At 39.8% G+C, this 16,167-nt stretch overlaps 1 protein-coding gene across 2 annotated transcripts in view; it reads right to left on the reverse strand.

The window, feature by feature from the left end:
- Window positions 1–235: 235 nt before the first annotated feature.
- Window positions 236–16,167, reverse strand: part of LOC116505285 (lanosterol synthase-like) — a 40,634-nt gene continuing 24,702 nt past the window's right edge. The window contains exons 14-21 of one of the 2 annotated variants that reach the window (XM_032212444.1): window positions 15,771–15,920; window positions 5,434–5,530; window positions 4,292–4,397; window positions 3,980–4,045; window positions 3,431–3,507; window positions 3,087–3,255; window positions 1,885–1,963; window positions 236–697 (exon numbers count right to left, since the gene is read on the reverse strand). In XM_032212444.1, the coding sequence (XP_032068335.1) occupies window positions 482–697; window positions 1,885–1,963; window positions 3,087–3,255; window positions 3,431–3,507; window positions 3,980–4,045; window positions 4,292–4,397; window positions 5,434–5,530; window positions 15,771–15,920 (960 nt within the window). In that variant the 3' untranslated portion in view covers window positions 236–481. Of the gene's footprint in view, window positions 698–1,884; window positions 1,964–3,086; window positions 3,258–3,426; window positions 3,508–3,979; window positions 4,046–4,291; window positions 4,398–5,433; window positions 5,531–15,770; window positions 15,921–16,167 lie in introns of both variants that reach the window. The other variant, XM_032212443.1, reaches the window with a different exon arrangement.

The raw sequence follows: 16,167 nt of genomic DNA on the forward strand, positions 1-16,167 counted from the left end.
CTTCAAGGGGGAGAGAAATAGTGCACAGCGATGAAATATAGATAAATTGATGAAAGAAAGTAGCAAAAGGAAGTAGGGATATCTTAAGAAATATTAGAAAAAGAAAGAAGGAGAAAAAAAATCTTAGGGTTAGGGTTATGCACAAGTAGGGCATATAAATGACTGGACAGAATAAAGGCGGTTAATGTTTTTCCTCTTATTTCTACTTAAGAGAGGGGAGCTTCAACCAGTCAGAAGAACAAAGTTCCACAGGCCTTCAAGACTCCATATTTACATTTTTCCTCAGATGTGTTTGTCTTTGCCAGATAAGTTCTTTTTTCTTCCAAATGTAGCAGAATTTAGAGACACCTTATAAGGAGCAACAACCAACAGGGCAGCAGCAGGTTTTCACTGACTTCTCTCTTCACTGGTTCCTTGGAAAAGAGTCCCTTTGGCCTCAAGTTACTGCCTCAAAAAGAACCTCAGACAGACTTCAAGATTGTTACAACGAAGCAGCAAATCCTAAACTATGTCTGTTGGTCATTTCTGCAGCCAGTTCTTTCCTCCCGTTTCTTATTGCCTTTGTTGAGCATTTGCCTGAAAGGGGACTGTCAGGATATAGGGAAGAAAAGCGCCCCAGGGTCCAGACGGGGAAGACATTTCGATAGGAGCTGTAGCTGATAGCACAAGTCTTGTTAAATACACCTGCATTATTCTCCTGTAAGCAAAACAAGAAACAAAATGTAAAGCTTCCCTCTCATCTTTCCTGCGCATTTCATAGCCCAAAAGATCCTGCAGGAAAGGAAAATAAAACATGTGAGTCACCTGCACCTAACATACATGACCACATACGGGAAGCTTCTAACAAGTTGACTTGCCTTGTATATCAAAAGAATAAAAAGTCTGCATATTTTGAGGATAATTTAGGAATTCAAAAGGAGGGACTTGCTGCTGTTGAAATGGACTTAACCAAGAAGGGTATCAGAATAAATCAAAACTGAACTCATGATATTATTGCAAAGTACAAGGCAGTAGTGGCAGATGCTTTTCGCTTTCCATCCATATTTAAGCATGTCAGCAACTTCATGAGAGTTTGGGGACAACCCACTTTAATGTATTTTAATTCATATATTAATCATTATTTAGCATATAGTAATAGCTTTGGGGGTGGTGTGGTTATCCATTGACTGAGCTGCTTTGTTAGGCAGGGAAAATAGCAATAGATGGAAGCCAGACCATCTGCCTTCCTGCTCAAGAATGGCTGTCCATTAAGATGATGGACAAGGTCAAAGTACCAAGTTCTCAGGAATTCTTTTAGTGTAGGAATATTATTGATAAGATAAAAGTCTTAGCAAACCTTGTAGGTTTTGGTTGAACTATGTTACTTCTGAAATGTGTGCATGATGTTACTTTTAATGATTGGTTTACAGTAATGTTTCTGTGACTGGTTCATGGCAATGTATGATTTTCAAACCTGCATAAATGGGAATCCACTGTAAGCAGGGATGTGGCGATTTTGGAACTTGCTTCTTGGCAATCTTTTTTTTTTTTTTGCAAATAAAAGTCTTATTGCTTTCCATCTATCTGGTGTGGCTTATTGGCTCTGCACGCCGGATAAAAGGACCTAAGCTGAGAAGAGGACTTTGAGAACTAAGCCTTTTAAGCATTAAAAACTGTTGGCATGGCAGTTCCTCAAGAGTAGCCTAAGAGTGGGAAAGAATATACCACTTAGCTGGTAGGCCGTCCAGAAGATAAGTAAAAACATATCAGGAAATCCTACAGAGTAACAGAAAAGGAACTTTTTTGATGCTGAAAAATCCAGGGAGAAGGATTATAAGGGCTAAGTAATTGAGGCACAATGCTTTTAAGCAAAAGACAGGTAAACTGAAAAAAGAGACATTTTACCTGGGGCCAGTCCCCATTAGGCAGCTGTTTCTCAATCAATAGTTTAATTCCCTTTTCCAGAACTCCAACATCTGGATACCTGCAAAGCAAAATGAACCAACCTGATGTAGTAATTAAGAGGCTGGACAGAAACTAGAAGCTAGTAAGTTCTAGTGCTCCATTAATCATGAAAGCTGGCTAGATGACTCTGGGCCAGTCATTCTTTCCCAATCTAATTCATCCCACAGAGGACAAGAGGAGGAGGTCAGAGCATAATGTGCATTGCCTTGAATGCACATTATAAAGGCAGGATAGAAATCACCATCTTCCCCTTCTCCTCCACTTGCTTCCTATAAAACTGCTACAAGCAGATTCAGGGAACTTAACTTGCAGTTACATTTAGAGAAAGAAAAGGTAGCAGAGAAAACATCTATGTTCAGAAAAGCTCTTTTTCCATGTGCTGCAGTACCCCAAGCACAAAAATCCAGTCCAATCTCTTGTTAGAATTTCCATCAGAGACCTGTGATTAATTACCCAATTCATGGCAAACATTTAAGATGGCTGAGGGCATTGCTGAAGGGTCTTGTGGTGTATAATAGGTCTTCAGATAGACTCTATTCACAGCTCAGCACACTTTATTTGAAATGATAGAAAATTGAATGTGGATGTGAGACTATGGAGAAAATGCTGTTTCGGGAGATATCCTAAGGATACTGTTTTGCACAATCAGTTACAGCACCTATATTGGAAGTGGTTGTGTGGACCAGTGGTGGGTTTCAAAAATTGCTACCTATTTTGTGGGTGTGGCCTATTTTCTGGGTTTGGCTTAGCGGTCATGTGACTGTGTGGGTGTGGCCAACTTGATGTCACTCACCAGGAGATGTCATGGCTTGGGTAAAATGTGGTGAAGCTCACTTAACAACACTCTTACTTAGCAACCAAAATTTTGGGCTCAATTGTAGTCATAAGTCAAGGACTATCTCTGCTTTCCTCTGCATGGCAGCCTTGTCCTAGTAAACTCCTTCTCCTTTCTGGCAATTTTTCTGACACCAAAATAATCCAGACAATGTAAAGTTTCCTGTTGTAGCAGGGGTTTGGACTAGATGACCTTCTAGCCCTAAATTGCTGTGCTGTTTTCCCTCCCTCCCTTCCTTCTTTCTTTCTCCCTTCCCTCTGTGGGAAGCCACCAACCCCCAAAGGGAGTGGATCCTGCAAGCTCTTACCTAGCAGCCATGAGTCCCAAGAGAGCCCAACAGGTGTTGTGGATCTGCGATGCAATGCTCTGGACATATCTGCGTTGTTCACAAGACTCAAAGTCCTCTCCCCAACCACCATCCTCCATCTGCTTGGAGACTAAGAACTCACAAGCCCGGGACACTGCCTGATAGGCCACTCTAGGAGAAGAAAGGCAAAAGGATGGAAATTCAAAGCCATCCTTGCCAACCAAAAGAGTGACTGGAAGAGCAAGGAAAAAGATTTTATCCTAAAGTGCTCATGAGAAGTTTCTTCCACTGCCAATCTTTCCTTCTAACCAGAAATGAAAGGAGAAAGGAGGTGACTCACCTGCCACAGTAGGTCTGCTGCATACAAGCATGTGCTTCCAATCCAAACCATGTGCCATAAGTGAAGCACACACCCCAGCTTCTAAAAAGGAAAAGAAATCAGTCAGCCAATGCAGACTGCTCAGGGCAGAAGGGAAGGGAGGGTAAAATACTGGGCTGTCTGTTGTTCATTCTCGGCAGCAATGAGAGAGAGAGAGAGAGAGAGAGAGAGAGAGAGAGAGAGAGAGAGAGAGACGGAGAGAGAGAGAGAGAGAGAGAGAGACAGAGAGAGAGAGAGAGAGAGAGAGAGAGAGAGAGACGGAGAGAGAGACGGAGAGAGAAAGAGATGGAGATGTGCCTGCCAGAAACAGGAGGGATCTTCCAGGTTCACAGTGGGTAACCTTCTGCTACAATGACAAAGGGCCACTGACTGCAAACCAACAAGTGAGAAAACAGGATCTGTGAAACAAACCAGGGATCTCCCTATTTGCAATGACACATTTTCCAATCCAAAGAAATGTCTGGAATAGACAGCCCTAAAACTGTCAAGCTGTATTTATTTAGAAGATACTCACCCTTCCCATGACCCATCAGCTCTCTGCTTTTTCTGACAATACCTCAAGCCCTTTTGCAGTATCTCTCTAAGTAAAAAGGAGAACACAATGGGAAACCATTTCAACATTTCCACTCTCTGTTCTCTCCTTCCTAAGCTATCAAGATTTTCTCTCCCCTTAAGGAATCATGATCTATTTCCTCCCCTGCCCTGATTCTGCAGTTTGTCCTCTAGCAGACTTTCTCAAAAAGAAGGTCCAGTAAAATAAAATAAAGTAAAATAAAAGTAAACTCTGAAAGAGTCTTTCCTTCTACCTTCACTCGCCTTTGTTTACCTGATTTCCAAGGTTCTGTGTTCCGGGAAGCACTTGTGGAAATGCTTCAGCGCCTGCATCACAGCTGAGGTACATTCCACATATGTATAGTCAACCATGATATCACCTAAACACCACACAGCAACAAGTAGGTCAGAATGATCTGGATGTTGGATGCGGAATATACCATGTTTTTCAGAGTATAAAATGCACCTTTCCCCCCCCCGCCCTAAAAGAGGGTGAAAATGTGGTGCGTCTTATACACTGAATAGAGTCCCACCCACCACCCACCACCCTTTGGCCTCTGCCTCCCAGCAATTTACCTCCTTGCAGCAAATGGGGGAAATGGGGTTTGTGGAGGCTGCAATAGGCTGTGGCAATCTCTGCAGCCTGAAACAGCTGATGATCGGGAGGGCCATGCTTAAACTGAAATTGAAAGTGAAACTTGCTGTTTGCTGCAGGAGGCAAATTGCTGGGAGGCAAAGGCAGATATTTTTTTCTTGTGCTAATCAGGCTGTTTGCTGCAAGGAGGCAAATCAACACTATAAATGCCTATAGAATGTTCAAATTATTAGACTTATTTTTTAAAGACTACTTTATTATTGTTCTAGACGACTTAACAAAATGAAGAAGCTTTTTAAAATAAATGCTTGATCTGAAGAGGCCCAATGCTATTGTATCTTTTTTTAAATAGCAGAGAATAATGTATACTTCCAGAAAGCCACATCAATTTTAACAGCATCTGTACAAGTATAGTCTGAAATATAACACCACAAACAGTGTATATCGTCTGTACTGTTTCCTGTTTGTTGCTAGGAGGCAAATTGCTGGGAGGCAGAGGCAGATTTTTTCCCCTTTTTTTTCTCCCCAAAAGCTAGGTGCGTCTTATACTTCAGAGCATCTTATAGTTAGAAAAATATGGTACTTTTCTTTCTTCCAGTGCAATTCTGGCACGTTTTACATGGTGAAGCCATCAAAAGGCAAGAAAACTGCTGAGCACTGGGAAAGTGAGGGGGGTCGGTAGATTCAACCCATCTTTATTCTACAAAGGCACCATCCCTTGGACAGAATAAACCGTAGCAGAGACTGACATGAATTGTCCAGAAAGGAAACTGAAGGCCTTCTAGAGAAAGTAAAGAAGCCATATAAGTTTTCACTCTTACCAAATACCTCTGAAGGATTCAACAACTCCAACAACCAGCCTCCGCGCATAGTTTCATAGGTTGAAAAGCCACCATCCGCATTCTGCATGTTTAGCAGCTAAAGAGAGAGAGAGGACAAAGAACAATCTGACTTGATCAAAGAGGAGTCCAGGAAGCTGCAAAAAGGTTCAGACTTTATCTGCCTTGAAAATCGTCTCTAATGGAACCATCACTCCATCTAGATCAGTGGTTCTCACCTTCCCAATGCCGCAACCCTTTAATACAGTTCCTCATGTTGTGGTGATCCCCAACCATAAAATTATTTTCATTGCTACTACGTAACTATAATTTTGCTACTGTTATGAACCGTAATGTAAATATCTGATATGCAGGATGTATTTTTATTGCTATAAATTGAACATAATTAAAGCATAGTGATTAATCACAAAAACAATATGTAATTATATATTGTGAAATATTTATTTCTAATTACAAATTAATGAAATTTTGTCTTGAAGTATGGTGTAGCACAGGGGTAGGCAATCTTAAAACACTCAAAGAGCCAACTCAACATCACTCCCACCCAGTCACATGACATCCCCCCCCCCGAAAGGCCTACCCAGGTTTCATGGCTCAGTGTTTTCTGTGGGAATAGGGTCTCTCTCTCTTCTCTCCCCCTCCCTCTCATTTCTGTTTTTCTCTATTTTTCCTCTTCCTTTCTCTTCTTTCTTCCTTTCCTTTCCCTCTTTCTTTTTCTTTCTTTCTCATTGAACATGATAGCAAATCCAAAATAAAGTTATTAATTGTAGGAAATTGCTTCTCTGCAATCTATTCATAGTTAACTCTTACATTGATAAAAACTGGCAAGATTGTACTAATAGCAATAGGATATATATTTTGATTTCTTTTGAGTTTGACAATATAATATGTTATCTAAATTATAAATAATCTTATTTTCAGATGCATTTTTTCACCTTCTCTTTTATTTTCTTTAAAAAATATCAGACTTGCTTCCAATTTGTGCCTTCTGGCAAACTGCAGTTTTCTTGGCAAGAGATCTAGCTTGCCATTGCTTTCGTCATAGGTCTGAGAAAGTTAGTCTTTCTTTCTTTCTTTTTCTTTCTTTTCTCTTCCTTTCTTTCCCCCTGATTTGTTTCCCTCTCTTTTCCCTCTCCCCCTTCTCTAATTTGTCTACCTCTATTTTCCTTCTTTCCCATTCCCTCCTTCCAGCTCTTTCATTTTTCTCTCTCTCTATCTCTCTCTCTTTCCTCTTTCATCTCTTTCTTGCACGTGCAAGCAAAATACCTTCCTGGGCCGGGATCACAGCGGCGGGGACAGCGACTCCTTCCGCTGCCGCCACTGAGAAGTGAGTAGCTAGTTGTGCTGCGCAGGAGAGCCACGCTGCGCTGGAGACTCCTCAGCGCCAGACTCCTCAGTACCAGGTCCCCTTCGTGTTGGCTCAGGAAAGAGCCGGAGCAGCCACCTCTGGATGCAGAGAGGGAAGAGTTCCAGAGCCCTGCGCAAGGAGAGCCATGTGCAGCACAGGAGAACTGGAGCTCTTCCCTCCCTGCACCCAACCAGCTGCTGCTGCTCTCCATTCCCCTCTTTCCTGAGCCAACACGAAGGGGAAAGGAGCTCACAACGACCTAGTCTGGTGCTTAGGAGTCTCCTGCGCAGCGTGGCTCCCCTGTGCTGTGTACCCAGTTACTCACCTCATTGCGCAGTGTTGTCCCCTCCGCCTTGATCCTGGCCCAGGAGGGTATTTTGCTTGTGCACGCGCTAGAGATGAGCAGCTAACAATTCCCCCCTCAGATCCTGGCGGAACTAAGCAGAGCCAGCTCAGCAGAGCCAGGTCTGTGCCGGGGGCAGGGAAGCGATGTCAGATGGAAACTCGGCCACCGCCGCAGCCTCTCCTCAGCCGTTACCCTTCTCACTGCCCAAGCCTTCCCCTTTGATGCAGCTCAACCCTGGCGAAGGAGTGCGCCCTGTAGGAGCTCCCTGGCAGGAACACTTGCTGAAAAACGCCTGCTAGGAAGCCTGTCAGTCTTCTGGCACCTCTCCTTCCGCCGCGCGGGGAACCCGAGCCGCTCCTTCCCTTTGAGCCAGCTTCTCACTAGCCTCTCTGTGGGAGGCTCCTCGGTGACCCCTGTGAAAAGGTTGTTCGACCCCCAAAGGGGTCGCGACCCACAGGTTGAGAACCGCTGATCTAGATGTCTAGCCCCCTACTTCCCTGAAAATCACAATTCCTCTGTGAATTCAGTCTAACTTATTGTTTGTGGGTGCACCTTGTATTGCTGCTTTTTTTAAAAAAAATATTTTGTTTCTACAAACTTTACATCTTTGCAACACATTACATTTTTTACCTATCTATGATGTCTGTGCTTCACCGATTGCTTTGAAATTTTGACACAACGTTGCATTCGAATGGCGTATATTATACACGTATATTACATAGATGTCACACCTGTGATAGGTAAAAACATTATTTTTTGTAAAAAATGCTTTTTTGAAAACCAATGCCATCTGGTGGACGTAAAAGAACACACGCTATACTAAATATTTCATTATTCCATTTCAATGTTTCCAGCACCATCTGATGGATGTAAAAGCAACACACGCTATACTAAATATTTCATAATTCCATTTCAATGTTTCCAGCGCCATCTGGTGGACGTGACAGCAACACATGCTATACTAAATATTTCATGATTCCATTTCAATGTTTCCAGCGCCATCTGGTGGACGTAAAAGCAACACACACTATACTAAATATTTCATGATTCCATTTCAATGTTTCCGATTGCATTGTTATATTGAATTTTCATAGATTTCGATTAATTTTCATTTTGATTTAATTATTTTGTGTGACATTGCATTGGAATTGAGTCATTTATCATAGCGTTCATTTAGTGAGTATAGTATATTCGGAACAATTCGGCCTCTCTCCAGCTTCACCCTGACGGTCCCTTTATAAGTGTTGCTGGGCTGCGGCCACACCCTTTCCCCTTTCCGCCCCACAACTGACGAGCTTTGGCCATTTCCGCCAAGGGGAGCCGAAGCCCTTCGGCCTCTCCCTCCCCTCTCTCTCCTCCCCTACCACCGGGCCTTTGCTGTCTGCGGCGGGGTGCCACCTATGCCATCCCTCGGCTGCCTCTCCCCGTCCTTAAGCCGACCTACCCCAGGCCAGCCCAGTGGAGCTCCAGAGGAGACGGAGGCAGAGCTAGCCGCACGCACTTTCCACCCCACCTCACAGCGAGCCAGCTACGGCCTCGCCAAGGCGGTTTTGACGGGGCGGTGGCAGCAGTGGCAGCCTGAGGTGCAGTGGGGCTGGGGCAGCCCCTGGATGCCCCGTGAGGCGGCACACCAAGGACTTCTCCTCCTCCGAGATCCTAGACATCTCACTCTCCTGAGCCACCGACTTGGGGAAGCCCGAGTGGAGCTCCTCCGAGGAGATGCTCAACAACTTCCACGAGGTCGACAGCCCCAGCACCATCTCCCCCAACCAGCCTCACCCAGCCCAGCAGCCCCGAGTCCTGACCAATGGCAGCACCCACCCGCCGCCCCACTACGCCCAAACTGGGTCACAGCAACGCATGGCCGGGTACAGCTAGTATACAATATATTAAATCTTTTATAACTGATTTTATATATTTGTGCATTTACTTTATTTCATACATTTTTTTCATTCTATATGTAATATTCTATATATTCTATGTATAACAGTTTTTACTACATTTACATCATTTTGTATAATATTTATTTGCTATAGTCTATCTCATATTTCAATCTTTTAATCCTTTTCCGGTTTTGTAGTTGTCTATTGTTTTGTTCATCTTTCTTCCTTTCTTTTTTGCTTTCCTGCTTTTCCCCTCCTTTCTTTTAGCCAATAAATCCCATACGGAGTAATATTCAGATTCGTCTTTCTCTTTTAGTTTTTTCGTGAGCCATCGTTGATATCTGTTATAGCTTTGAAGTTGCTAATTAGACATATATCATATTCTATTTCTATTATTTTTTGGTGGATCTTCTTATAAAATTCTTTTTGGTTTTGTATTTGGGGCGTATATTGCTGTGAGAAGAATTTTTCTTTGTTCTGTTTCTATTTCTATCATTAAAATCCTCCCCTCTTCATCTGCATATTTTTTTTTGCATTTATCCATTCTTTTATATATATTGCAATTCCTCCTTTTTTGTGCTAATGTTGCAAATAATTTTCCTAACTTGGGATATTCTAGTAGTTTGTTATATTGCTTTTTAATATGTACCTCTTGAAGGCATACTATGTCCATATTCATTTTTTGTAATCTAGTCAAGTTTGCCTTCTTTTTTCCAGTGAGTTTAATCCATTTATTTTTAGTGAGAGTAACTTAATTTCTTGTTCCATTGTGTTATTTGTATGCCGACCTTAGTTTCCTTGCGTTTCTTGTCTCTATTCCTATTTTACTACCTTCTTGTTCTATTTGTTCTCTTTCCTGTCTTCTTCTTTGTTCTTGTTCTCTTTCTTCCTCTGTTTTCAACTGACTGTTCTTCTTGACTTCTACTCTCTGGTTCCTCTTTACTTTCTTGTTCTTCCTCAGCGGTGATATGATGTTCAAAGAACTCATGTGCTTTCTCAACTGTGTCTATTTTATATCTTTTATCCTGCCAGGTAATCATCACTCCCTCTGGTGTGAGTCATCTGAACATTACATTGTACTTTATTAGTTGTTGTGTAAGGAACATATTGCCTTCTCTGGTCTCTCACTATTTTTGGGATTTGTCTCAGGATTTGTATCTCTCTTCCTTTATATGTTATTTGTTCTTCTCTCACTTTCTTATATACTTCATCTCTTACCGATTTTCTAGTAAAGTGGGAGCCTGTGTCTCCTGGCATAATTTGTGTGGATTTGATACACCTCGTCTATGTCCCTTCTTGTTTCTTGTTTGTTTTTTTGTAATATGTTCGCAACAATCTCTGTGATTGTTTCCTCTAAATCCTCCTCCTTTTCTTCTACTATATTTTGAAAGCGGAGAAAGAAGCCAGCTTTTTCAAGTTCCAAAAACACTATTTTTTCCCTAATTGTCTGTTTAGTGTAGTCAGCTTCTAATCTACAATCTCTATTCTCTTCTCTGTTTTTTCTACCTTTGTTTCTACTTTTTGAATTTTTTGTCCATTTTTTGTTATTTCGCTTTGTATTTTCCCTATTGTATCATCTATTCTAATCTCTCTTCATTTCTCCCATTTCTAGTTTAATTTCTTCATGATTTCTCCTAGTTTCTTCGTGATTTTTTGTAATTGATTCTTGTGTTTTTGTAATTATTTCTTTTGTTTTTGTAATTGTTTCTTGTGTTTTCAGCATTGTTTCTTGTATCATTGCTAATGCATCTTGTGTACACTGAAGGTTCATTGTTGAGCTCGCTTTCTCTAGACCCGGTGTGCTCTCAACTGTATGCTGGTTTGACTTCCTGGGCGGGGCTTACTGATGGAAGCAGCTTAACATAGCTGCTCCCGAGTTCCTGGTCGCGTTATCTGTTTAGACGATCGTCTATCAGACGTCTGACAGGTATCTTACTCTTCGGGCAAGAAGGGAAGAAGATCAGTTCTGCTGTGCAAGTGCCTTTTGATCTTTGCAGCTTCTGTGTCTGCGGAGAGAGGGGGGCCAGCCGAAGGCAGAACTGTATCCATGCTGGGAATCTCCAGCTGCCTTGCAGCACGAAGTAAGCATTCTCCCACTCAGAACAAGGCTTGAACTATTTGATTTTAATACGAGCTGAACTCGTATGCGAGAACTTTAATTGTTTATTCAAATCCTAGCTTCATTTTTACAAGATCTTCTTCTGTTAATCTAGCTATTTAAAGAGACATTTAAAATGGCAATGAGCCTGCTGAATTCTTCCATAACAATGATTATTTTCTTAATCTCCTTGTTAAGTTCTACGGAGCTTTAAAACTTCAAAGGAAAGGAGTGATTTATTACTTTGCCTCACAGTCGGCCAGCAGAGTTTTACTAATTAGTTTCACTTTTACAAGACTTTCTTTCTTCCGTTAACTCTGCTAATATAGAGACACTTAAAATGGCGATGAGTATGCTGAACTGTTTCGCTACAATGTTTATCTTCTGAAACCTTTTGCAAAGTCCTACGGAGCCTCATAAATTTCAAAATAAAGGGGAGATTTAGTACCTCTTTCCATAGCTGTACAGTGGGCCAGTAGAGTTTTACTAATTGCTTGAAGATAAAACTTGGAATGGCCTCAAAACCAAATCCTAATTTGAAACCCCCTCCCTCAGCCCCCAGAAGCACATCGCCAATACCTAGCACAAAGTCGCAGCCTCCGCTCTCCATGCCCCCTACTGGAGATTTGCTAACGAAAGAATTTTTCTTGAGGGAATTAAATGAGGCTCTCAACACTCAGACAATTAAAGTGGAAGACAAACTTAAAGATTTTAAAGAGGAAATAAAAGAGGAGATAAAAGAGGAGATAAAAGAACTTAAAGAGGAGTTGTATGATAAAATTGATGCCAGGGATGCTAAAATTAGAGATGATATGCTGGGGCTTGTAACTGTACTGACAGAACATGTTTCCGGAATTGAAGATAGTCTAGAGGATCTTAATGAAGCTAATATAAACTTGACATCGAAAACAGAGGTGGTGCAACAAAAAGTTGAAAATGCTGAAAAAGAAATTATGATACAGTACAGCAAATGGAACTGGCATTAAGAGTTAAGGGGGTTGCGTGAAGAAAAACAGGAAAACCTGAAACAGATTCTTTCAGAAGCTTTTGATAGTCTGGTGGGAAGACCGGGGGCTAAGTTTGACTGGCAAATCGATAAAGTTTCTCGCGTTAACTCTTGGGTCGCAAAGCAGAAGCAGCTCCCTTGAGACATTGTTATATATTTCACTACAAGAGAGCTCAGAAACACGATATTACAAGAGTCTTATAACACTAAGCTCCAAATTGGGGGTCAAGACCTGACTGTTTTGAAAGAGATACCACCTCAAATGCTAAGAGCCAGGAGAGATTATGCTTTTTTAGTTGAAGAACTTAGAAACCGTCAAATACAGTACAGATGGGACGCACTATTTGGCATTATACTTACATTGTCGTAAGAGGACTAAGGAAGTTTTGCTATTGGAGAGACATAGGCTGATAGACTGAAGAATACAATTGAAAATTAGCTAAATCTAATTACTCTTATTTGTAATAGATATAGCTGAATAATAATTGATATTGATAGTAATGTATATAATGTGGAGTTGATATGATAAATAATAATTGGATATGAGAAAGGAAGGTTGGAAATATTTTTGGATTATATATAAAGGGTATTAATCACAATAATTATCACTATTAAAAAACTAAATAAAATATATACAGTTAAATGTTAATATGGGGAAAATGTTATGATATATGATATAACTAAATATTATGGATGTTCAGCTAAAATGAGGATTTGATGTTAATAGAGGATTTTACAAACAAGTAAATGAAATGTCAGCATGTGTTATGGATTAATTCTTTGGCATAGTTAAGGATAAAGGATGTTTAAATAACTATAGTTAACTAAAAGTGGAGGTATAATGATGTTAATATGGTAAACATTTGAGTTAAGATATTTGAATTAATATGAATTAATGGAAGAGATGCACCAAAACATGTTGTAACCAGCTAATATACTTTTTTTTAAAATAATATATACCTGTGTTCCTTTTTTTTTTCCCCTGCCTTGTGTTTTGTCCTTTTTGTCCTGTTTGTCCTTTTTGTTTTTTTTTCTTTGTTTTTTTGTTGTTGGTTTTTTTGACTTTTTCTTTTCCCACTGGTGTGGGCATGTATTGTTTAAGATTATTACTTTTATTAATATTTTTAAATAATAATTACAGTCAAATGAAAATGGATATATGACGATGGTGATATGTATGAATATCTGAGTTAAAATGCTTGAGTTAACATGAGTTATGTTTGTTGAATGTGGAGGAGATGTACCAAAGTTTATTTGTGATCGACTGATACACTTCTATAGATGTAAAGAAAGATGTTGTACTTGTTTCAAATTAAAATTAAAAAAAAAATTAATAAAAAAAATCCTCCTCCTTTTCTTCTACTATATTTTGAAAGCGGAGAAAGAAGCCAGCTTTTTCAAGTTCCAAAAACACTATTTTCCCCAAATTTTCTGTTTAGTGTAGTCAGCTTCTAATCTACAATCTCTATTCTCTTCTCCGTTTTTTCTACCTTTGTTTCTACTTTTTGAATTTTTTGTTCATTTTTTGTTATTTCGCTTTGTATTTTCCCTATTGTATCATCTATTCTAATCTCTCTTCATTTCTCCCATTTCTAGTTTAATTTCTTCATGATTTCTCCTAGTTTCTTCATGATTTTTTTGTAATTGTTTCTTGTGTTTTTGTAATTGTTTCTTGTGTTTTTGTAATTGTTTCTTGTATTTTCAGCATGGTTTCTTGTATCATTGCTAATGCATCTTGCGTAAACTGAAGGTTCGTTGTTGAGCTCGCTTTCTCTAGACCCAGTGTGCTCTCAATTGAATGCTGGTTTGAGGGTGAAGACGTTGGTGATGCTGGATTGGATGCTGCCTTCCTATTCATTTTACTAATTGTTGTTGTTGTACTTGTCATTTTTGATTTTAATTTCTTTACAATGTTTTCCCACAATAGCATATACTTCTCTTTGCCCACTGCCTGTTTCCACTCTCTTACCAGCCCCTTCAATCTTTGAACTTTCCCTCTTCCATGTACATTTCAATTCAATATCATTCAATCTTACAATCTAACAACTTAATTTCTATATATTCGGGTTTGTATGTAAGTCAATCCACACAATATTCATGCAATATTCAATATATTTAACCTAACACGTTCTTGATTTGATTCAGTATATAACCTTATATCGTCTGTTTAATAACTACAAACTGTTACCCCCTACTTCAACACTATATTACTATTATTATTTTTTTATATTCTCAAGGTATACAGTATGTTTAGGCTAATAGATCCTTAATTTAATTCTTATATACTATTATATAATATTATGTCTTCTATTTATAACGTTGATAATTTCAGAGTATCACAGATAGTTCATATATCATCTATGCTCTCTCTTCCAATTATAATATAGTTCAATACAATTCAACAATATTTTATCTCACCACAGTTCAGTTTAGCTTTATATTTCTTCTTTCAATGTTATCCTTCAAAATAAAAGATTTTTTTTTAGTCCAATTTCAGAGATCACAACAAAAAAAAAATATTTTCATGTTGCATCAGCAGATTTGTCCTATATATTGTTATTCAGTTCACCATCCACTAGATGGAGCTGTTACTCTTCTTTCGTATAGGCTTTTTTTTTTTTTGCGCTCTTCAATCATCCGATATTTTCTCTCAAGTATTCCCAAGTATTTCTCTCTCCTTCTTCGCTGTTATCACTGATTTATCTGGCTCCAATTTCTGTTTATTGTCCAAATCGCTCCAACAGCCCTCTCGTCCTCTGCTTATTCCGTTCCGTTCTTAAATCACTCCAAGTCTTCTATTGCTACAGGAAATCACATGCTTTCAGCTCTTCTTATAGCTGCCAATATTGAACTGTATCCAGCTCGCTTCAAAGCTTTGAAATTCTACCTCAAAGAATCTTTAGTAGAATTTACATCGTTTTAGTTTAGTTCTTTTAGTTATTCTCACCGATGTTGCTGTGTTGCTATCTTCTCTCCCTCATGTGCGGCTGTCACCACCCAAGCAAGACCATGAATGCCAATTTCTTCAAAGATGTTTTCAAGGGGTTTTCCCTTGTCCGATAGGGAAGTTGCTTGCTTCCTCCTTCGGCGCCCAGGCTCCCCCTCTCTCCTTTTGATTCCTCCAGGTTCAACTCATCCTTTTCCCAGATTTTCACCACAGAAAAGCTAGCGGAGATCCCATTCCTTCACCCACATGGAAGTGATGTCACTGCAGGAAATCTGTACTGCTGCTTTTATTTGGCTATTATTGTTTCTGTTTTGCTTTGTTATTTACCACCTAAAGTCATAATTGATCAGGGCAACCTAAAAATACAATTAAAACATATACATAGCCCTACTTCTTGTCTGGAAATCTCTACATGTAGTCCTCAGGTTATGACCCAAATTGGAAATGGAGTTTCTGTCATTAAGGAAAACAGTCATTAAACAAAACATTGTATGACCATGCCATTTAGCAATGGTCATTGGACAAGGATTTCCCACTTCTCTGCCCTGCATGAATTGTCTCTGCTTTAACTCCCTCCCCCAGCTATCCCTTCAGTATCTCTGCCCTTTTGGTCACTCTGCACAGCATGGGCAAGATGAGAATAAGTGGGGGAGATGGATTCTCAGGAAGAAATTTACTTTTTTGTGCTCACCACATTTACAGCATCAAAGAGACGACCGGGGGGGATGTGTTCCTTGATGAATGGGCACTTTTCCTGTAACAGTATCACAGATTTCAGACCTTCTGCAGTACTGTCAGCAACGATCCAGCCACAGTCACGAGTGCTGAAGGGAAATCCACCCTAGTGGTTATTAGACAATAGTGGTTTAATTTGGTTTGGAGCACAGAACACCGAAAAAGAACACAAAAGAAAACAAATTTGCAAACTAAAATGGCAACATTCACCGAGAAGAAATAACGAATTACATATCCTAACTAACTAAAGTTTATGAAATATGGTGAAAATCAAAGACAGGTAAATACTTGTAAAAAGCTAGTGATTAGTATGTAAACTATTAGGAGGAATTAATATGTTGAATGAGGTGGGA

The sequence above is a fragment of the Thamnophis elegans genome, chromosome 3 (genome assembly GCF_009769535.1).
Source record: "Thamnophis elegans isolate rThaEle1 chromosome 3, rThaEle1.pri, whole genome shotgun sequence".
NCBI classification, from domain to species: domain Eukaryota; kingdom Metazoa; phylum Chordata; class Lepidosauria; order Squamata; family Colubridae; genus Thamnophis; species Thamnophis elegans.